This window comes from Lacerta agilis, chromosome 8 (genome assembly GCF_009819535.1).
Source record: "Lacerta agilis isolate rLacAgi1 chromosome 8, rLacAgi1.pri, whole genome shotgun sequence".
In the NCBI taxonomy this organism is placed as follows: domain Eukaryota; kingdom Metazoa; phylum Chordata; class Lepidosauria; order Squamata; family Lacertidae; genus Lacerta; species Lacerta agilis.
This window is the reverse complement of record NC_046319.1, coordinates 5162071-5184385: the sequence shown is the minus strand read 5'-3', so window position 1 is coordinate 5184385 and position 22315 is coordinate 5162071. Positions and strand designations below refer to the sequence as shown.

Below are 22315 nucleotides of genomic sequence, written 5' to 3'. Positions count from 1 at the left end.
GTTCCCTGTTGGGCATCCCTGATCTAGTACAACCCCCTGCAATGGAGGAGAGTCCACAACCTCCCAAGAGAGGAGAGCCAAAGAACCTGCCCACCCACCCACTTGCCTGACCCTTTAGGGGGCCGAGAAGGCTGAGGCCAGAGTTTTCCAGCGCCCTGCTTCTTACTTTGGACTTGCAGGCTGGCCCTCTGTAAGAGGAGCCCCAGGTGGCCCTGAGGAGAGGAGGGCTTGCTCTCTCCATCAACTGCCCTCGGTTCCAGGTCTCTCTGCTGCTGGCTGCCTGGTCCCTGGAGCCAGAGTCCCCCCAAGGCCAGAGGTAGCCAGTTTCAGGCTCGGCAGGGGAGAGGAGTCTGCTGGTTGGCCACCTGGAGGCAGAGCGCAGTAGCCCCCATCTCCCCCACTCACTCCCCTCAGAGCCCTTGGGGCGGGGGGGGGGCAGGCTTGATAGCCCCTTAGTGCTCCCCCAAAGAGTGCCCTTTGAAGTGACTGCATCAGCCTGCTTCTTTGCAATGGCTGTTTCAGCCCCCCCCCCCCCCGTGGTTTTAAACAACAGGATTTTAGTTGGGGGGGGGAAGTTGAGTAGGGAGGATTGCAGGAAGATGACATATATTTTATAAAATTATGCACAGTGTGGAGAAAGCAGGCCCAGAGGGGGTCATCCAGGGAAGCTGGACCTCTGGAAGATGCAGGGCAGACAAAAGGAAGCCCTTCTTTGCACATCATTGCATACTTGGACTATGGAATTTGCCGCCACAGGATGTGGTCAGTGGCCACAAACTGAGCTTCAAATGGGGGTTAGAAAAAGTCACATAGAATAAGGCTGCCTGCGGAGACTGGTTATGATGGCTATATTAGCTCCCTCAGGAAAGACTGCACACCCGTTGCCTGGGATCTTCAGCAGGAGGAAGGCTCTTGTGATCTTGCCGTGGTTATTGCCAGGGCCATCTGCCAGCCACAGAGGGCTGGAGGGGCCTTCTGACGTCCGTATGGCCCTTGAACGTAAGAAAAGGCCACTGGATCACGCCAGTGGCCCATCTAGTCCAGTATCCTGCTCTCATGTTGGCGAACCAGATTCCCCAAAGGGAAACTGGGGGATGTGAAACACGGGAGCAGTCAAGTACAACTTCCCTAGAGTGGACATAGAAAGGGGATGTCTGTTTCTCCTGGGCTGGGACAGACTTCCTCTGCTTGTGACAGGAGGTGGGTGTGGCATCACCTGTGCAGGTAAAACAAAGGCACAGGCTAGCCGCCATCTCTCTCTCTCTCTCTCTCTCTCTCTCTCTCTCTCTCTCTCTCTCTCTCTCTCTTGACCTCGCTCTTCGTGGAAGCAACATCTGCTTAGCTAAAGATGCTAGGACAAAAGGAGCTATCTCCCCTATGGAATAGTCTCCAGCACTGTGTCGTGTCTTATCTTTCAGGAGGGCTTAAGGGGAAAATACCAGGGCAGTATTATTATAGAGGTTTTAGCAAACCTGAGCAAACGTGTCCGCTGTGTGGAATGCAAACTCTGCTGATATTATTGAACTTGTAAACACAAGTTGGAATAGGATATCTTAAACAATATGTTCTCTCCTGCATCCCTGAACATTCCCACAGAAACCAGCAAGCAGGACCCAAGCGCAAGGGCGACGCTTTCCCCTCCTGTGGTTTCCAGCAACTGGTGTTCAGAAGCATTGCTGCCTCCGAATGTGGAGACAGAGCATAGCCATCCTGGCTAGTAGCCATCAATATCCCTCTCCTCCTCCATGAATTTGTCTCATCCCCTTATAAAACCGTCCAAGTTGGTGGCCATTTCTGCGTCTGACTGTGGATGAGAGGAGGGGTGGTCAGCGATGAAGGGAGCTGTACCCCAGAACATCTGGAGGGCACCAGCTTTGGGAAGGCTGGCCTAGCTAGGAGCAATGTATCACGTGACATCCCTCTCCAGCTATGATTCCTGCCTTGCAGGGGTTTGTTCTCGTTGACCCTTGGGGGTCCCTTCCCACTCTGAAGTTCTGTGCTGCTGTGCTGCCACTTCAGTGATGAGAGGCAACATGCCTGTCGGGAGTCAACTCAGTGTTACGAGGAAGAGGAGGAGTCACGTCCTCTTCATCTGTTATTCCTGTGCAGGAGAATTCCAACCCCCCCCCTTTATTTCATCTCTAAATTCATTTTTGTGCAGTTAAAGCTTTGCAGACTGAAATCTGAACCTTTCCTCATCGAACAGACAGGCTGTTGTTGGTTTTTTTAACCGGAAGTATGCGCAAGCCTGCGTTCCCCTACAGTTCCTAGCGCAACTGGAAGGAATGAAATGAAGACAGGTTAGATACAACATGAGGAACGAAACACAAGGAGATCAGCCAAACATAGTAATCGCACTGAATCTTAGGTCAAGAAGAGAACAGAAAGATCAATAGAAATAACTGAAAGCAGAGATTGGCAGGCACAGAGCAAGAACAGGCACTGAAAGATGGTTACGTGTTTTCATGTCTTATTAAAATGAAAAGGCTGGGGTGAGCTAGTCTGAAGGGCTGGGAGATCTCCGAGTGCTTTAAGATTGCCGAAAGTGTGGTGTTAACAACTGTAGCTGTGATGGAAAAGGTGGCTGTGATTGCAGCAACTGTCTGATACGTGGTCATCACCTATGCTGTTGGACGTGTGTAAAAGATGATGCCAGAAAGCATCAAAATGCAGCCTTTCTCTCTCTCTCTCTCTCTCTCTCTCTCTCTCTCTCTCTCTCTCTCTCTCTCTCTCTCCGTGTGTGTGTGTGTGTGTGTGTGTGTGTGTGTGTGTCTGTGTCTCATGTTTTTAGGAAGCTGACCCTACATACATTTGTATGCAATAAAGGCCTCTCTTGTCACTTGGAGCCTGCCTCCTTGGGTTTCTGTGAGGGATACCTCCAGACTAGAAACACCTTTTAAAGTTCTCCAACCCCTGCAGTAGATGACTCTTTGGGTCCCTTCCAAAGCTAAAATTTTGTGATTCTATGACTCCCATAGCACTGAGCCAGGACAGGGAGAGTAGAGGATGCACGGAAGCAAGACGTGGGCTTGCGACCTTCTTGGAAGTTTCCCCTCTCTCACCAGTAAATAGGGTGTTGTGACTCCTCTGTCTGACAGAAGTCTTGGGTCAGCTGCCATCTGGGGGCCTGGTTTGGCCCATTGGCTGCCAGTTCCCTACCACAGCTATGTTTGTCATTCTGATTCTGTTACAGCACAGAATGTGGTATCAAGCAGTAGAATTCAGGTTCTCCAGTTTGTTTCTTTGGTTCAGAGCAGGTTTTTAGCCCTTCCGCCTGCAAAGTTTCCTCGTATTTATATGCAGAAAACTCTGTTTGGGTTTGTTATTTTTCCGTTCAGGGTGCAAATGTACTCCTGAAAATGCAACACACAGGTTCCCCACTTTTCCAAACATGAGCAAGTCCTGGCGGCACCTTTTTTTCATGCTTCTCCACCCCTGAAAGCATCTCTCCGGCCTCAAGTTTATGTATTTTGGAGATAACAGATCACATTCCACACCTCCTGCCAGGCAAAGGAAATACCTCTTGCGAAGGGCTTCTGAAGCTTCTAATGCTTTAAGGCATTAGAAGTTAGTTTTGCCTCCTGCAAGGCTGAATTAATGAGCACAGCTTTAAGCCAGTAAGGACACCTGATCCGAATGAGAAACAGCAGGGCTGCATGTTAGAAGTCCTGCCCTTATTAACACACACACACACACATGTGCTGCATAACATGGGATGGTTACATACGTGCTTCTGTAGTTCACAGCCCTGTCATCTGTTTTGGGGTGTGGGGTGTCGTGGTCTGTCACTTTCTGTGCTTCCAGGGTGCAGTTGTGGAATGCAGCCAGCCCTGCAGGGGGAGGACAAAGGGAACGTCTGGTGGAGAGAGTGAGAGGTCTTTTGAGACTCTCACTATATCCCATTCTCCTGTGTGGCATGTGGATGCTGCACAACACATTGTTTAAAAGCATAAAGAGGTCCACATCCGTTGAAAGAATATGGGAAGCCTTGCAGGCTATTCCCCCCCCCCCATTGCTCCGTGGCCTCACTGTCTATGCAGTCAATGTGCATATCTTGGAAGGGGCTCAAATTCCTCTTTGTGTGGAGGGATTTTGCACACAATATGCGGGCAGTGAGAGGGTGGGTGGGACAACTGGGTCATCAGGAGTGATGGAGACCCCCACAGCCACCTCCCACCTCATGCAACCACGTTCAGTAGGTGGGCTGGTCTGACTCCCCCTGTTGTCACAACGAGATGGAGCGGTCTCAGGGTTGTGCTACAGACAAAAGTGCTTTTTAAAAACCCCATTAACTGAAGCTTTAATGGGGAATACTGGGTGGGTGCTGTTTTATTTGGAGGGTGGAGTTGTTTTAAATTGTTGTTAAATGTTATATGTTAATTTGGATTTTTTGTATTTGTGGTCTGGAGTGTTGTTTATGGGCTTTGGGGGGGGGGAGTGTATTGTTTATTAGCTTGTATACATTAGTATTGTTAATTGTTAATTGAGAGCCAGTGTGGTGTAGCGGTTAAGAGCAGTGGACTTGTAATCTGGTGAACCGGGTTCACTTCCCCGCTCCTCCACATGCAGCTGCTGGGTGACCTTGGGCTAGTCACACTTCTCTGAAGTCTCTCAGCCCAACTTACCTCACAGAGTGTTTGTTTTGGGGGAGGAAGGGAAAGGAGAATGTTAGCCGCTTTGAGACTCCTTAGGGTAGTGATAAAGCGGGATATGAAATCCAAACTCTTCTTCTTGTTGTTGTTTCGATTATTTCGATTATGTTTTTATTATTTTTATTATGTATTTTGTGTTTCGTACATTGTAACTTTAAATTGCCATCAACATCGCCATCGTCATCTTTTCTTGTTTTATTTATTTTTCAGGAAGAAGACGACGATGGGCTTCCCAAGAAAAAGTGGCCAACCGTAGACGCCTCCTATTATGGTGGACGTGGCGTTGGCGGAATTAAGCGGATGGAGGTAGGTGAACACCAAGTTGGAAGATTCCAGACAGATAAGAGGAGAACTCTTTCACGCAGCACATAGTTAAACTGTGGAACTCACTGCCACAGGAGACAGTGATGTCCACCAAAGTGGATGGCTTTGAAAGAGGACTGGGCCAGTTCACGGAGGAGGGTGGGTTTGGCTATTCTGAGAACAGGGAGCTGGACTAGATGGGCCATTGGCCTGATCCAGCAGGCTCTCCTTAGGCAAGGGACGTGTGCTCTGGAGGGATTGCTGCTGATGCAAAAAAATGACGGGCTCACCCTCGTCTGGATAGGGACTGTAGCTTAGGGTGGAGGAGAGGGGTGTCTAACTCTCTCATCTCCATACTGTTTACCTTCCCACATTCCCTTCACCCTGATGCTGACATTCGCCCCCAAACTACTGTTTACTGCAAAAATGCTGTTTTGGCAGGAAAACAGCACAGGGAGTTGAAGAGTTAAATCCATATTGGGGCCACAGCACCGAGAGATGGGATGTGTGTGTTTTCACCCTCCGCTGTGGTTCCAGTCTGGGTTGGGGCCCCACAAAGCTGCTTTTTGCGAGATACAGACAGCAGACAATTTTGAGATAACCTGAAGGCTGAGATTTGTTATGTGTGTTGAGAATTCCCCCCACCACCATCTATCAACATTATGAAGCAAATTTAAGGTCCCCAAAGCCATGTTTGTCTTGTAACACTAATGCAGGAGTGTGGGGGGGGCATCATGAACAGGAGCAAATCGAGGGGGGGGGATACTTTCCTCTGTTTCTGAGGCATCACTGCAGACGGCCTGAAACCCCCTGCCTCTCCCAAATGGACTGAAGGAACCAGAGAAGAGAAACAGCTTGAGCCCCAAGCGAATATTCATGTTTTATCTGTGATTGCTGGGCCGCAAGGGGCTGTACAGTCTGATGCTGCTATGATTCTGTGAAGGGGGCTGAATGCTCAGAGTTTCTCTGTGGGTGTTTTTAGGTTCGCTGGGGGGAAAGGGGATCCACTGAGGAAGGCGCAAAGCTGGAGAAGGCCAAGAATGCTCGGGTCAAGATGCCGGAACAAGAGTATGAATTCCCGGAGCCCAGGAATCTTGGAAACAACATGCGGAGGTCCTCTTCCCCCCACAAGTGGTACTCTCCAATTAAGGTACCTCTCTTGCGTGGTGTTTTCATTGCAACCCCTAAAACATCCTTCCCCACTTTCTAACTGGTTTTTTAAAAAAAGTGTTGGTGTACAATAAAGTAATGAAAACATCATAAAATCCTGAACAAACAGCCAGTGAATGAATCAGATATATAGGCCATAAACCATCTCTGCAGAACTCGCTCCCCACCCCCCATGCTTGGGTGGCCCCAGCTAATACCCCCCCTTCTCCCCCTTGTGACCAAATTCAAGGTGCTGCAACTGCTCGTTCCCTGCCCCTACGACCAGCTGAAGGATGGACCTTCAGAAAATCTGGAACGTGATTCCCAAGAATTAAGGAGCATTAAGCACCTAATTGCTTATTGAGTGGCATACGTTAAGTCCGTTCACACTCATCTGGACAGCCCGAACTTATAACAAATGGATCAAAGCCGCCTTCAAATATTCCTTCTCTGTAGAAGTGCCAAAAAAATTCTGGCACGCTCAGCAGACTCTGTCCATTAGTGTGCATACGAGGAGATTGCTGAGCAAAAATTCCAGCGTAGCTTATTCTGCATCTGCCCTGGTCTGTTCACTCCAGAAATGAGAACTTGCACGCCCTGCTGTGGAAGAAGGCATGTTCACTGTTGGAGTGGATCGCCTGCTTCTTTTGAGCGAGAGTGAAGTTCATGGGGGCCTCTGGAAGGAGGAAGCAAGGGGCACAGATGTGCCTCTATTGTCTCCTGCATTCTGTCCTCTTGCAAAACAGATTTGTATGCTGTGTCACCACCCAGTTAAAAAATGCAGAAGAAACGAAGCACTCCAGAACCCCAGCCTTTCCTTCCACCATTATTAACTAAGGGCTCATCCACTCTTCCTTTTGCACCATGCTTTCCAAGCACAGATCCGCACTTTAAAGCGCTGTGTCCATGCAATTTTTACTCGTTTGTTTTCTTCTGGTACTTTCCCTGGGAAAACCCGTGTTTTACTGCTAAATTGGAGCAAACGGCAATCCACTTAAAGCCCAATTGGCATTTGCTCTAATTCAGTGGTAAAACACAGGTTTTCCTAGAGAAAGTGCTGGGACTCCGACATGGAAGTTTAAAGCCCATAGAAATCAACGCAAAAGGAAGTCTGGATGAGGTGTATTTTATCATTCTGAAAGCATCTGCATTTTGGCCTGAAATCTATAAGCTTCTTGAAGTGTTTCTTCTGTCCATGAAACTACATTGCTGCTTAGGCCCTGTTGCAATCAGAGTTGTGCTAAAAGATTCCAAAATTCCGGGCCAAGGAAAGCTGGATTCTGCGGCCTGTATGAATTATGCAAACTGAGCATATCTGCATGATTTCCTTACTTTGCATAATTTCTTCTGCTTCTGCCAGTCATGGGAAAGACCCGCCCTCAACCACTGGAAATCCTCCCACCATTCACGTCTCTTAAGACTCAAGCACAACTTTGCGAGTACAGTATAATGGCTAGAAACCTGCGTTTTCAAAAGAAAAGTGGGGGTTTTCATGAGCGTGACTCCTCTTCCCAGCTGCACATTTTTCTTTCGAGACAGACAGGCACACAGACAGAAAGAGAAAGAAAAAATATGGAGCTATGTCAAAGTGAAATGTAAAATAAAAAAAATCCTTCCAGTAGCACCTTAGAGACCAACTAAGTTTGTTCTTGGTATGAGCTTTCGTGTGCATGCACACTTCGTAGCTCTGCTTACTTTGCAGGCTTTTAGAAGATGACAACCACTCTGCTAAAGCAATCTTTGTTTTGTTTTCAGGGAAAGCTGGATGCCCTCTGGGTTTTGCTGCGGAAAGGTTACGACCGAGTGTCTGTGATGCGGCCACAACCAGGAGACAAGGTACTCTTGCCCTTTTCTAATAACTTTATCTGAGCCAAAGCCTGGTGCCCTCCAGATGTTTTGTATGACCAACTCCCATCACCCCCCCACTGGCCGATCCAGAACATCTGCTGAAGTCTGCTCTGGGGGGGTGAGCTGGGAAGAAATGCCTGCTTCCTCAATGCCATTTGTCAGAGCCACACTATCCTGTGGCTGATGCCAAATAGACAGCGGAAGGAGGGGGAAATTCATGAGCAACAAAGAAGGGAAGGTGTAGCATACTGAGTTCATCTTGAAAAGGGAAGGGGCAGGAGGAACTTCGGAGGCTCCCTTCCACACAAGGGAAATTCTAGAATCTCCACCCTTTGTTCACTCACTTATCATAAGCTATCTGCATGACATTATCCTCAAATGATACCACCCCCTGCACTTTCCCTTCCCTTCCATGCAGGGCTCTGCCTCTTGACTTCAGCACACTTTCAGCTGGTGCCATTTAGGAAATGTCATTAGTTTTAATATTTGTACTAAAGTTGGCCATTTTTTGGCTTATGCATTTTCAAAAATATATTGAACTGTTAGTGCACTTGTGCTTAAACATAGCACAAGCTAAACAACTTATTCTTCAAATGAACATGCTACTTAAATGCCCCCCAGAGCTGCAAGTGTGTTAGGTTGATGCAAACACAGGAACACGCTAAACCAGGGGTCCCCAAACTAAGGCCCAGGGGCCGGATGTGGCCCAATCGCCTTCTAAATGCGGCCTGCGGACAGTCCAGGAATCAGCGTGTTTTTACATGAGTAGAATGTGTCCTTTTATTTAAAATGCATCTCTGGGTTATTTGTGGGGCATAGGAATACATTCATCCCCCCCCCAAAAAAAAATAGTCCGGCCCACCACATTGTCTGAGGGACGGTGGACCGGCCCACGGCTGAAAGAGGTTGCTGACCCCTGCGCTAAAACTTCCATTGGAGCGGGTTGGAATAGATTGCCCTTTCATTCCGTTCCAGCTCTACCATTCTATGATTCTAAATGTGGAAAATCAGCAGAAGAACAACAAAGACTGATTAGCAACTGAAAGCCTGCATGCACTCTCAGTCTACAGTGGAAATGTGCAACTGTGGATTTGATTCAGAATGTTTCAAACAGTTTTCTCTTTGTTGAGATCCTGGTTTCCCAAAACTTGCAGCTTAGAATGTTTGCCAAGTGGCTGGAGAACTTGATGGAGGGGCTGCAAGCAGGACCTCTCCAGCGGCAGTCAGGGGTTCGTGAGACCAGAAATCTCCCATCGCACAGCAGCTGCATTCTTGGGCGGCTGCTGGATTGCCTGAGCTTCCCTATGGGAAGTTTCTTGTTTCTTTAAATTCTGTTACATAGAGCTGGTTACAGTCCCTGTGCAGCAATGATATAACTTGAAGGGTGATGTCATGGACACAAGCAAAGGTTAAAACAACGCTGTAACCATAGTAGAAGCAGAACCAAAAGCAGGTGGCATTTCTTAGCCAGCCCATCTTCTATAAAGTAGAAGAATACAAAATGTTCTTCTCTCCTGACCCTGTGGCTGCAGATATAGTTGTCTAAGAGCATTGACAGTGACCTGATAATGATGTACGTTTTTCTGTTGTCCAGCTCTTGCCTCTAGCCAAATGGGTTTTATGGCCTTTAAAAAAAGGGGGGAGCTGCCTCCATCAGCTCTCTGGGAAAAAACCCCTGTCCTTGTACTCTTCCAGTCACCTCCATTCCCTCCACCCCAGTTTTCCCCACCCACCTCCATTCCCTCCACCCCACTTCTTACTGTTAGACATATGGGTCTGGTTTTCAGATCTCTCCAAAACCATGAAATCTCACCCCAGTTCATAAAAGGCTTCCTCGCTGGCAGTGGCCGGGATCCAGGATGGAAGGGAAACCCAGTCCACCTCTTGCGGCAGGGTGGAAACATCCACACATCTGCCCCCCCAGCTCCCCTGCTGTCTCCCAGAGACCTAGACACAAATATTCCCAAGTCTGCATTCATCATATTTTCTGAAGGACCCTTCGGAGAATTATAAAGGAAACAACCCACCCCCCCAGCTGAGAAACCTTCAAAAGGAAACCTGCGAGAGCTTCAAAAGTGCCACAAAAATGCTCTCCCCCCTTTTGACCAAGTGACGCATTTGCTTTGCAAGCAGTGACATGAAATTTCCATAGATGTAAACATAACATAAAGCGAGCGTCCCTCGGGCAGGAAGGAGGCATTAGGCGGTCTGGAGATCGGTTGCTTGGAAAGCACAGATCATATTTCTCCTTTGGGAAAAAAATTAATAATAATTCTGCAGTTGCCAATAAATTCCCCTTTAGGAAGAGGCCGAGATAGTGATGTGTCTTTGCTTCGAGAATGCCTGCTTTCCAGCATTTAGACATGAACACAGACGGCCCTGGTGTCTTCAGAAGGATTGTAAAAATGGCATAGGGAGAGCTGAATGCCTTTGGGGCCCCTGGCAAAGGTGCAAATACATTCTGGTGTTGAGACATGGAAGGCATGCAAGGTTATTTGTCTGTTTTGTAATCCTCCTGGATTAATCCAAGGACCATCTAATCCAGGATTCTGTTCCCAACAGTTGGCTAGCTAGTCTAGTCTAGAGTAGGCAGGGCCACCACCCTTTCCCTGGTTGGCCCCTGACTTCTGTTGCTCTGTTCAGTTTTATGCTGCCTCCGACTGCTTTTGCCTACTAGCAAGGGCACAGTTGTGCACCTTAAATTTGAATTTACATGAAAAAAAGAGTGCATCAGAGCAGGTGCCCATTTTCCTTTTTAACCAATGCAGATCTTTCCGTTTTGCGTACTCTCAGGTACACCATACAGTTCAGACAGGGCAGTATCTAATGCAGGGGTGGGGGTGGGGAGCCTGACAATGAAGGCCTCATCCTGTGCAGATTGCGAAACCTTTGACTTGTTTTCTTTAATTTTCTGATCCTATTTTCATTCCATCAGCTGATGACACAAACTCACAAGATGTGTTTCAGGACATTCTGGCCCAGGCCTTTCCTGTCAGATATAAATAAAGAAATCAACAACTCAGAGGCTTCATTAAGAAGAGCCTGACATCACAATGGCCAACCAGCCGCCTGTGGGAAACCCACAAGCTGAACCCGAGCCCAAGAACCCTCTCCCCTCCTGAGGTTTCCAGCAACTGGGATTCAGAAGCATCACTGTGCCATTTGTGGGGGGCAGAGCACACCTCTCATGGCTAGTAGCCATTGATGGCCCTCTCCTCCATTAATTTATCTAATCGCCCTTTTAATGCCATCTAGGTGGACATCTCTGCCTCCTGCAGGAGGGAGTTCCATAGTTTAACAATGCACTGAATGAAGGAGGACTTCCTTTAATCTGTCCTGAACCTGCCAACATTCAGCTTCATTGGATGCCCATAAGTTCTAGTGGCACAGTGGCGCTGTGGTCTAAACCACTGAGCCTCTTGGGCTTGCCGATCGGTAGGTTGGCGGTTCAAATCCCGTTGCTGGGTCCCAGCTCCTGCCAACCTAGAAATTCCAAAGCACGCCGAAAAGTGCAAGTAGATAAACAGGTACCACTCCGGCAGGAATGTAAGCGGCGTTTCCGTGCGCAGCTCTGGTTTTGGTGTTGTGTTGCATCAGAAGTGGCTTAGTCATGCTGGCCACATGACCTGGAAAAACTGTCTGCAGACAAATGGCGGCTCCCTCGGCCTGTAAAGCGAGATGAGCTCCGCAACCCCAGAGTCGTCTGCGACTGGACTTAACTGTCAGGGGTCCTTTACCTTTACCTTTTTTATGGAGAGAAGGAGAAAAGTTTTTCTCTATCCGCTTCCTTCGGACCATGCATAATTTTATAAACTTCTACCAAGTCTCCTCTTACTCGTGTTTTCTACATTTGCTCCGGTAAAGCAGCTGGCTCAGAACATCAGTGCCAGACTGACGCGTGTCTGTCCAGCTCACCAAGACAGACCTCAGATGAGCATCCATTCACGTGCCCATTGGAAATCTCAGTCCGTTGCTTTGCCATTAGCTCCCACAGACTACTTTAAGGTCAGGTCAAACTTCTGTTGCTCATCGCCAGAGGCAAAAGTTCAGGCAATCTCAAAGATGCATTAAACAGCAGATCACATTTGCAAATTCAAATACCGAAAATGCTGTATACACAGAACACAAGTCTGGTTTGTGGATAACACTAAGGTGTAGGTTGTCTGCCATGAGTTGCCCTCAGATGAACCAACAAACCGTGGCTTGCACACAAATAAACAAATACTTGCCTGCATGGCCACAACGGAATTTATGGTGGGTAGGGAAGTAATAACTGAGGAGAGGAGACAAAAGTGCAAAGTGCATATATATCTCATCATGTAATGCCCACGAGACAGTGAACGGTAAAACCCCAGGATAGATTTTGGAGGTATGAGATTGAAAACGCTTGTGGGTGGATGAAGACGTAGACTAGAATCAAAGAATCTTGGAGTTGGAAGGGACCCAAGGGTCATCTAGTCCAACCCCTGCAAGCACACACTCAGAAACAGTGACCCACAGAGGCATGAAACTCCCAGCCGAAGTCACAAGAAAGTCTCTGATTCTCAGCTTCTAATCCTGTCCTGGAAGGCCCTCCTTACCCTGACCCTCCTGCTTCAAATCTCCTGCTTCTACCAGATCCCAGCTTGTCCCTTCTGCTAACTGCTCAGTGTCCCACCACCAGGCTCCAAGGTGTCATCTCCGGAGCCCTCCCTTGGGGGCTCTTGGGAGGCAGGCTCCCACCACTCTTCTTGAGAGCCAGTGTGGTGTAGTGGTTAAGTGCGGTAGTCATGTAATCTGGTGAACCGGGTTCGCGTCCCCACTCCTCCACATGCAGCTGCTGGGTGACCTTGGGCTAGTCACACTTCTCTGAAGTCTCTCAGCCCCACTCACCTCACAGAGTGTTTGTTGTGGGGGAGGAAGGGAAAGGAGAATGTTAGCCGCTTTGAGACTCCTTCGGGTAGTGAAAAGCGGGATATCAAATCCAAATGCTGCTGCTGCTGCTGCTGCTGCTTCTTCTTCTTTCCTTCTTCTTGGGCTGGCGGCTCCCAGCTCTCCTCCTCATCCCTGACTTAATTATTTTATCTGAAGAAGTGTGCATGCACACGAAAGCTCATACCAAGAACAAACTTAGTTGGTCTCTAAGGTGCTACTGGAAGGAATTTTTTTTATTTTATTTTGTTTTAATTATTTTTGTTACTTTCCTTCCTTGCATTGCATTGCAGGTAAAAGACCCCCAAGGTCCCTTCCAACTCTGTGATTCTCTACTTGCTTTAACCGATTTGCAAGGCAAAGGCTAAAACCAGTTTTCTAGCTTCATTTTGGGCAGACAAAAGAGGTTGTGAGATTTTCTTTTTGCAGCCTCAAATCTGGAAACGGGCTGAGGTTGCCAGCACGTCCAGCTGCTTCCAATCATTCTGGAGGAGGCCGGGTCACATGGGATTCCTGTGGTCTCCTCGCATTCTAAAGGGACTAGGTTTTGCAATTTTGCCTGCATTAATGAGGTTATTTTTGTGTTCAAGATAATAGACCGAATGGCGGGTGTTCCCCGCCCCCCTTAATTGAGTCCTGTTTTCACCCCAAAGGTATAACCTGCCCCTAATATAAAAAGCTCATTATCAGGAATGGGAACTTAGGGGTGGGGGCACTTTTAATTATGGTGGCGCCCGCTTGTGGCATTTTATAGTTTTGTCTTGCATTTCCATCATAAACATGGTTTTTAAAGGAATTTACTAGCCAACCATAAAGACTTGCCTTAAGGGAATCTTAAAGCTGTCAGAAGTTTTCATTCCTCCTTCTCCCTTTCTTTAAACAACAACAACAATTTAATGCAGATGGCACATAAGCTGATGAAAAAAATGATTATTAATAAAGGAGGTTGTATTATTAATATTAATTGTTGTTGTTCAGTCGTGTCCGACTCTTCGTGACCCCATGGACCAGAGCACGCCACGCACGCCTATCTTTCACTGCCTCCCGCAGTTTGCCCAAACTCATGCTAGTCGCTTCGAGAACACTGTCCAACCATCTCATCCTCTGTCGTCCCCTTCTCCTTGTGCCCTCCATTTTTCCCAACATCAGGGTCTTTTCCAGGGAGTCTTCTCTTCTCATGAGGTGGCCAAAGTACTGGAGCCTCAACTTCAGAATCTGTCCTTCTAGTGAGCACTCAGGGCTGATTTCTTTGAGAATGGATAGGTTTGATCTTCTTGCAGTCCATGGGACTCTCAAGAGTCTCCTCCAGCACCATAATTCAAAAGCATCAATTCTTCGGCGATCAACCTTCTTTATGGTCCAGCTCTCACTTCCATACATCACTACTGGGAAAACCATAGCTTTAACTATACAGACCTTTGCCGGCAAGGTGATGTCTCTGCTTTTTAAGATGCTGTCTAGGTTTGTCATTGCTTTTCTCCCAAGAAGCAGGCATCTTCTAATTTCGTGACTGTTGCCACCATCTGCAGTGATCATGGAGCCCAAGAAAGTAAAATCTCTCACTGCCTCCATTTCTTCCCCTTCTATTTGCCAGGAGGTGATGGGACCAGTGGCCGTGATCTTAGTTTTTTTGATGTTGAGCTTCAGACCATATTTTGCGCTCTCCTCTTTCACCCTCATCAAAAGGTTCTTTAATTCCTCCTCACTTTCTGCCACCAAGGTTAATATTTATTAATAGCTCCCATTAACTCATAGTCATCAGTAATTCTCCACTATAAGGGTCAAACCCCTTCAAAGCCAGCCATCATTCCTTTTGCATGATCCTGAAGCTCTTAGCTAAATGTGGAGGTGGGAGCAATTTTAGCCTCTACAAACAAGCCTGAGAGTATCCTGGCTCCCTGGTGCTTCTTAGCCTCCTCCTATGAAGTTGTGGCACTGGCTTTGTTGCTGAATTCAGCTATGGAATTCATCCTGCCCCTTGAGCCACTGGTAGCCTTACTCAGCAAGTCTTAAGGTTTCAGCAGGCATCACCATCTCCTCATGAGGACTGACAACATGCTTTTTTTTTTCCTTTTTAAAACTTGAGATTTTTTGGAAGTTGAATGCTACTCCGAGCGTTGCATTCTGCAGCCTTCCTGCACTGCTGAAGACTTGTGGCGCACACTCTGCCTATTCCCACGCCTTGTATCACTCTGCCTTTGCTCAATTCCTGCATTGCAGGGAGGGGGTTGGACTAGATGACCCTTGGGATGCCCTTCCAACTGTACAGTTCTTTTATTCAAAGTGGATGCCTGTGTGAAGGGAGAAAAACAGAGAGTGCATAGGAGAGCCCAGTGGTCACTTGGTGTGGGATTGGCTGTATAAAATGAGAACGGAATATTAGGAAAGAATTTATTAGCTGACGGGGATTAAGCCACTCCGTTTCAGCACCTGCAAAATCCCCAATTTTTCTTCTAGTTAAAGGAGATATTAAATCCATTTATGTCACACCTGGATGACATTTTTTATTTCAGGCCTCATAAATCTGACTAGCTAATAAAATGACAAATGCACCGAGTTGTTAGTAAGGGTCATTAATGATGCTGTGAAAATATATTGAAATGTTTGTTAGGGTTAAAGCAGAAGGGGGGGGAGAAGCAGCCCATAAACCCCCCTCCCTGGGAACCTGATTCTGCTGTGTTGAATAGAGTAACCCTTTTGATTACTCATTGCTACTTGAGGAGCAAAGAACAACCTGTGTGAGTCAGAGACTTGGACTTTTAAATTCTTTTTGTGTGTGTGTGCGCACTTAAATAAAGCTATTATGTGGCTTTTTTTACTATTCCAACTAAAATAATATGTATGTTGGTATATAGACCCTTGGCGAATATAAGAACTCAAAAGGCCGCAGCTGTGCCAAAATATACTGAGCTCACTATGGATAATCACAGTGTATAAATAAATGCATTTAGGATGCAGTCCTTTGCATACTTAACCTGAGAGTAAGCTCCACTAAATTATATGAGTCAGGCTAGAAAGAAAGAAAGAAAGATACTGGTAGAAAGAAAGAAAGAAAGATAGATACTGGAAGGAAGGAAGGAAGGAAGGAGGGAGGGAGGGAAGAAAGAAAGAAAGAAAGAAAGAAAGAAAGAAAGAAAGAAAGAAAGAAAGAAAGAAAGAAAGAAAGAAAGAAATGTTAATTAAAAAACACAAGCTTCTTGTACTGGTGTCAGGGCCAATATTGGGAGGAGGGGGTACTGTGGCCCCCAAAATCTATCACTTGTCCCTTCTGTTTAGATGTCCCCTGCTTCCTGCATGGCTTCATCCCACTTGCATAATCCTTAGACAGCTGATGGGTGGAGAGGTCATCTGCTTGGGGCCGCCAGTTCTTCCAATAAACAATTCGGCCATTTGTGCGGGACTCGGTGGTGGAGCTGACAAGCACCCCAAGGGAACCCTCAGGAAGCATCCCTTTCCCGGAGGCAGAAGTGGCCAATGTTTTTGGCCCAGTGGGCATCACACTGGGAATATTACAGCACTGCAGTGGGCACCGGTCACAAAATAGCTGCCACCAGGGTGTGGTGTCATGGCTGCCACACCTAAAGGAGCAGAAAAAGAGACGGGGCCACAGAATTGCCCACTCTTCTTCTGCATCGGCCCCTGCTATGTTCTTTCACAGGCAGAAGCTCTTTGCTCTTGGGTATGTTTGTTAGAGTTGGGGGTGCTTAGCCTGGAAATGATAAGATTGAGAGGAGAGGTGACAGCCATCTTCAAATATCTTGAGGGCTGTCACATGGAAGAGGGAGCCAGCTTGTTTTCTGTGGCTCTGGAAGGAAGGAAACAAGCCAGTGCCTTCAAGTTACCAGAAGGGAGATTCCAAATAAACATTAGGAAGAGCTCTCTGAAGGCAAGAGTTTTGCAGAGTTTCGAAAACGGCATCTCTCTTTTTTGTTGTTTGCTTGTTTTTTAATTTTTTTTTATTTTCAATCCAAAATTACAAACATAAAATCCGAAAGAGAAAAAAGCAAAACAAACAAACAAACAAAAAACCCACAAAGAAAACCATGTCATCAAAATAATCTTTACGTTCATATACCCATATTGACTTCCTTCCTCTGTTTTGGGAGCTCATTTTTTTTAATCTTTCTGATTTGTTGTGTCTAATGTAAATTACCTCTATCTTTATACCTTTTGCACCGTTCTTCAATTTCTTCTTTAACCCTGCAAAGCCTCATTCATTACATACCGATATACTTACTCCAGAACAATGTTTTTTCATATATTCTTTAACACAATCCCATTCTTTTGCTAATTTGTGGTCCGATTGTCCCTTTAAGAATGCTGTGAATCTTGCCAAATTTATATATTCACAAAGTTTCACTTGCCATTCTTTTATTGATGGGATTTCCACACACACACCCCTTCTTTCCAGTTTTTTGCTATGAGCATCATGGCAGCTGTCATCGCATAGAGGAATACTTTCCTTTGATTGCCAGGAATATCATTTGTACAGTGGTACCTCTGGCTACATACTTAATTCGGTCTGGAGGTCCGTTCTTAACCTGAAACTGTTCTTAACCTGAAGCACCACTTTAGCTAATGGGACCTCCCACTGCTGCTGCGCCACCAGAGCACGATTTCTGTTCTTATCCTGAAGCAAAGTTCTTAACCTGAAGCGTTATTTCTGGGTTAGCGGAGTCTGTAACCTGAAGCGTATGTAACCCGAGGTACCACTGTAATTATACCTAAAAGGGGTGTCTCCGGTTTTTTACTAAAATATATTTTAAACATCTTTTTTATTTCTTCATATCTCTCTTTGATTTCTTCATATCTTCATTCTCTTCTTTCTCTTCTTTTGTTGTGGTGGTCCATTTCCAATTAATGAAAAGTTGATCCAAATGTTAGCTCTTTTCCTGGAACTGCCTCACCCCATGGGCAGAAGCTGCTCTCTCTCTCTCTCTCTCTCTCTCTCTCTCTCTCTCTCTCTCTCTCTCTCTCTCTCATATCAAGAGCTTAGCAGTTGCTCTCTGGTTCTGGTCCTCCGCAGGATTCAGGCCAGGAAGGGAATGAGGGTGCCCATGCCCTGGCTGGCGCCCAGCAGTAGCAGAACTGGAAAAAAAGAGGGTGGGAGGATCTCTCCCCCTTTCCAGAATGAGCCAGCGGCCAAACAGCCTTCTCCTGGCAGGGAGAAGTGGAAGGAGGCAGGAATTTCCTTCACATAAGACTCTCCGCCTCTCTTTCGTGAGAGAGAGGGGGTGTGGGGGGAGACCTCTGGGGAAAAGCGAGTGGGAGTTGGGTATATTTAGCCTGCAGAAGAGGCGACTGAGAGGTGACGTGAGAGCCATCTCCAGCTACCCAAAGGGCTGCCCCATGGAAGATGAAGCAAGCTTGTTTTCTGCTCCTCCGGAGGGCGGGATCTGAAGCAATGGATTCCAGTGGCAAGAAAGGAGATTCTGACTAAATATTAGGAGGGACTTTCTGACAGTAAGAGCTGTTGGAGAGTGGAGGAGACTTCCTTGGAAGGTGGTGGACTCGCCTTCATTAGAAGTTTTTAAACGGGTTGAATCTGTCAGGGATTCTACAGCTATGATTCCTTCATTGCAGGGGTAGGCAACCTAAGGCCCAATCGCCTTCTCAATGCGGCCAGTGGATGGTCTGGGAATCGGCGTGTTTTTACATGAGTAGAATGTGTCCTTTTATTTAAAATGCATCTCTGGGTTATTTGTGGGGCATAGGAATTTGTTCATCCCCCCCCCCCCAAATATAATCTGGCCCACCACATGGTCTAAGGGACTGTGGACCGACCCACAGCTGAAACAGGTTGCTGACCCCTGGACTAGATGAACCTTTGGGTCCCCTTCCAACTCTACAGTTCTATGATTTTCCAGGCGCAATGTGGCTTCTTGCAGGAAAAGGGGGGGGCAAATTGTCCCTTCCCCACCCACATAGCCAAGCACTTCCCACTACAGTGGACAGAACAGAGGAGGAGAACTCGGGAAAAGCACCCAATCCTCAGTGTGGAAATTTGGTTTCAGCTTTGTAGCTGTACCTTTCAGTGGAGGAACTGTGGTAGTGCTCGCCACTGCCCATCTGGAAACAACCCTAGATACCCATGTCATAAATGAATGAATTGCCGTGACTTCTTGCCAAGAAATTTTAAGAACTGTAGTTCATTGAAGGTGCTGAGAATTCTCTGTTAGTCCACTGGAAAACCCTTCAAGCAAAAACCAAAATCCCCCAGCGGGGAGGGGAGAAGTGTATGACTCTGGGATGTTGATTGAGCTTGGAGCGAATATTTTGCCTTAGATTATGGGAGAAGCAGATTTGGATTTCTCCACTAGGTTTCTCTTGCAATCACTGCCAGAACGTTTCTTCCCTGTGCTTAGAACTGTATCTTCTCTCTACATAAAGTAAGTGTTGGAGCAGATCCTAAAACAGCAGCAACCTCAGCTTGCTTGGAATAGTATAAAGGCCAACTGTGTGGGATTAGCACAGAGGTCTTGGATTATTTTTTTGTATAAGGTTCTAAACCCTGGAGCCTCTCTGTTTCCCCTTTCAATTATCTTGTGCATGGTCCTGGGTCCCTTGTCAAGTTTAGCATGAAAATGTTGTGAATAAGGGGGAGAGATCTAGCTCAGTGGCAGTTGAACTGTGGCCAAGTGTGGCACATAGAATCATTGAATCATAGAAGGGTCTCAAGGGTCATCTAGTCCAACACCCTGCAATGCAGGAATCTCCGCTAAAACATCCATGACAAATGCATGAAGAAGGCCTCACCTTCAGCACTTTCCCAACCTGGTAGCTTTCTGATAGCTCAGTTGTGCTGCAGTTATCATCCTGAACATCTGGGGGAGGCAATCAGAGATGGAGGCTGGGATATTATTATTATTATTCATTTCATTTCTATACCACTTTATATATTTTTAAGAAGAAGAAGAAAATCTCAAAGCCGTTTACAACTTTTAAAACATCAAATAAAACAATCCAGGATAAAACTTTACAGAAGAAAGTCAAGTATACTTTCAAAGCAGCATTATTAATAGGAAACGGAAAGATTATCTTAAAGATTTCAAAAGGATATATTACTAAAGGAAAACAATTATAAAATGCATGTTTAAAAGAGTGTAATTGGCAAGAGAACCTTCTGTCCAGGGGCTGATGGGAGTTGTAGTCCAAAACATCTGCCGGGTTTGAGAAGGCTGCCTTTCACGGTCCTTTCCTCCCTCATGCAGGTTCTTGAAGGAAAGGGGTACCTACTAAGTCCTTGAAGTGTTGGCAGTCAGTGAGAGGTCTGGGTGGTCCACCTCCACAATTTAAGAAGAATATTGACAAACTGGGACATGTGCGGAGGAGGGTGACTAAGAGGACCAAGCGTCTGGAAACCGAGCCTTATGAGGAACGGTTGAGGGAGTTGGGTATGTTTAGCCTGGAGGAGAGAGACTGAGAGGTGAATGGATAAAAGGTAAAGGTAAAGGGACCCCTAACCGTTAGGTCCAGTTGTGGACTACTCTGGGGTTGCGGCACTCATCTCACTTTAATGGGCAAGGGAGCTGCTTCCGGGTCATGTGGCCAGCATGACTAAGCCACTTCTGACGAACCAGAGCAGTGCACGGAAACGCCGTTTACCTTCCCACCGGAGTGGTACCTATTTATCTACTTGCACTTTGGCGTGCTTTCAAACTGCTAGGTTGGCAGGAGCTGGGACCGAGCAACGGGAGCTCACCCCGTCGCGGGGATTTGAACCGCTGACCTTCTGATCGGCAAGCCCTAGGCTCTGTGGTTTAACCCACAGCGCCACCCGCCATCTTCAGATATTTGAAGGGCTGTTGCATGTCTCTCCTGCACCAGAGGGGAGGACCCAAACCAATAGATTCCAATGACAAGAAAGGAGATTCCAACTTTCTTGGGTAACAAGGAAGTTAAAGAGTGGAACGCACTCCCTCAGAACATGTTGGACTTCTTCATTGATTGTTTTTCATCAGATGCTGATTGTCCATCTGTCATGGATGCTTTAGTTGAGATTCCTGCATTGCAGGGGGTCAGACTGGATGGCCCTTAGGGTCCCTCCCATCTCTACAATTCTGTGATTCTATTCGCTTGCTTGAGTAATAAAGGGACAGGGATTAATTTGGGGCACATCCTGACACTTCCTGGTTTTGTTTAGCCAAAGGGAGCTGAGCTCTTCCAGTATTGGCTTGTTTGTGGCCACGGCCCAGGAAGCACAAACTTGCCTCCGTTTCTTCCTCCTGTTATCAGATTGTTCAGAGCCATGTTTGTTTTAACATCCTGCTGGTGAACTTAAAGGCGGCCCGTTTCTTCTTGGGTCAGCTTTTTGCGGTCAAAATAGCAGAAGAATGTCCCTCTTGTCACGTGAGCCAAGAGTTCCTCCCCTGGGAAGAAGGGTTGTTTTCTTCAACCGAGGAAGAAGAGTAGCAAACCAAAGCAGGCATCCCATTCCTTTTCCAGGTGGAGCTAAAACCCTCCCACTTCTTTCCAGCTGCTGCGTCTAGTTTGACCACTCTCCCCACATCCTTTCCCCTTCCTCCTCCAAGCACCGAAAGGAAGTCCATCCAGGCTGTAGACTCCCCTTCAGCCCAGCATGTGCCCCTGGAGCAGAGATTTCCAGACCCTGCTCTGCACTCACATAAAGAGCATGTATACTGGAAAATCTGCTCTTTCACAGAACTCACCTTGGCCTCCCATCTTGCTTGCTGAACAGGTCTGCACCTGCTCAGCTTTGGGATGCACTTCGAGGTCCGCTGCGTCCCACATGTTGCCATTTAAGGCACTGGATTGGCAGGAAAACGAACGGGGTGGGGGTGAGGGGAATTCATGTGCTTCCATGATGCAAGATTGCCAAGAAAAGCCATGCCCCATAAACATTTTATTAGATTTTGATTGCAGCTCTGCTTGGGTTCCAGTTGGATCAATGAAGACGATCGCTTCATCGTTCTTACTGCCCCAGCTGAATACTTTTTCAGGCAAAACAGTCCTAAGCATTATTTATCTCTGGCTCTGTTTCCCTTGGCCGCTGTCTTTTTTATTATTAAAAACTTGGACATAAAGAAAGAAAATAAATATTATAGGAGGGATAGTCCAAGGCCGCTTGAGTTCCACTGTGAGAGCCCTGCCAGGAAATGTGTGTGTGTGTGTGTGTGTGTGTGTGTGTGTGTGTGTGTTGATCCAGGTGACTAATGCAAAGCTGCTGCTTATTTTCCTCCTCTAGGAAGAGGCAGAGTTAACTCTGAACAAATGAGAACTTTTTACTTTTTTTACACGCCCACAATGCCCGGGATTTAGCAAACTCTTTCTAAGCAAAATCTGAACAGGCAGCATATTTCCAGTCGGTGTTGATAGGAGTGGCTAATCTGTCTGCTCCTTCCTGCGCAGTCTTAGAATCATAGAACTGTGGAGTTGGAAGGTACCCGAGGGTCATCTAGTCCAACCCTCTGCCCCAAGGGAGTTTCCTTTGC

The 22315-nt window shown here is 46.9% G+C and overlaps 1 protein-coding gene across 1 annotated transcript in view; it reads left to right on the top strand.

Moving 5' to 3' along the window:
• The window catches only part of ANTXR1 (ANTXR cell adhesion molecule 1), a 124338-nt gene that overhangs the window by 96603 nt on the left and 5420 nt on the right, over positions 1 to 22315 (top strand). The window contains exons 15-17 of the mRNA XM_033159164.1: positions 4863 to 4958; positions 5938 to 6105; positions 7860 to 7940. Coding sequence (XP_033015055.1) covers positions 4863 to 4958; positions 5938 to 6105; positions 7860 to 7940 — 345 coding nt within the window. The remainder of the gene's footprint in view (positions 1 to 4862; positions 4959 to 5937; positions 6106 to 7859; positions 7941 to 22315) is intronic.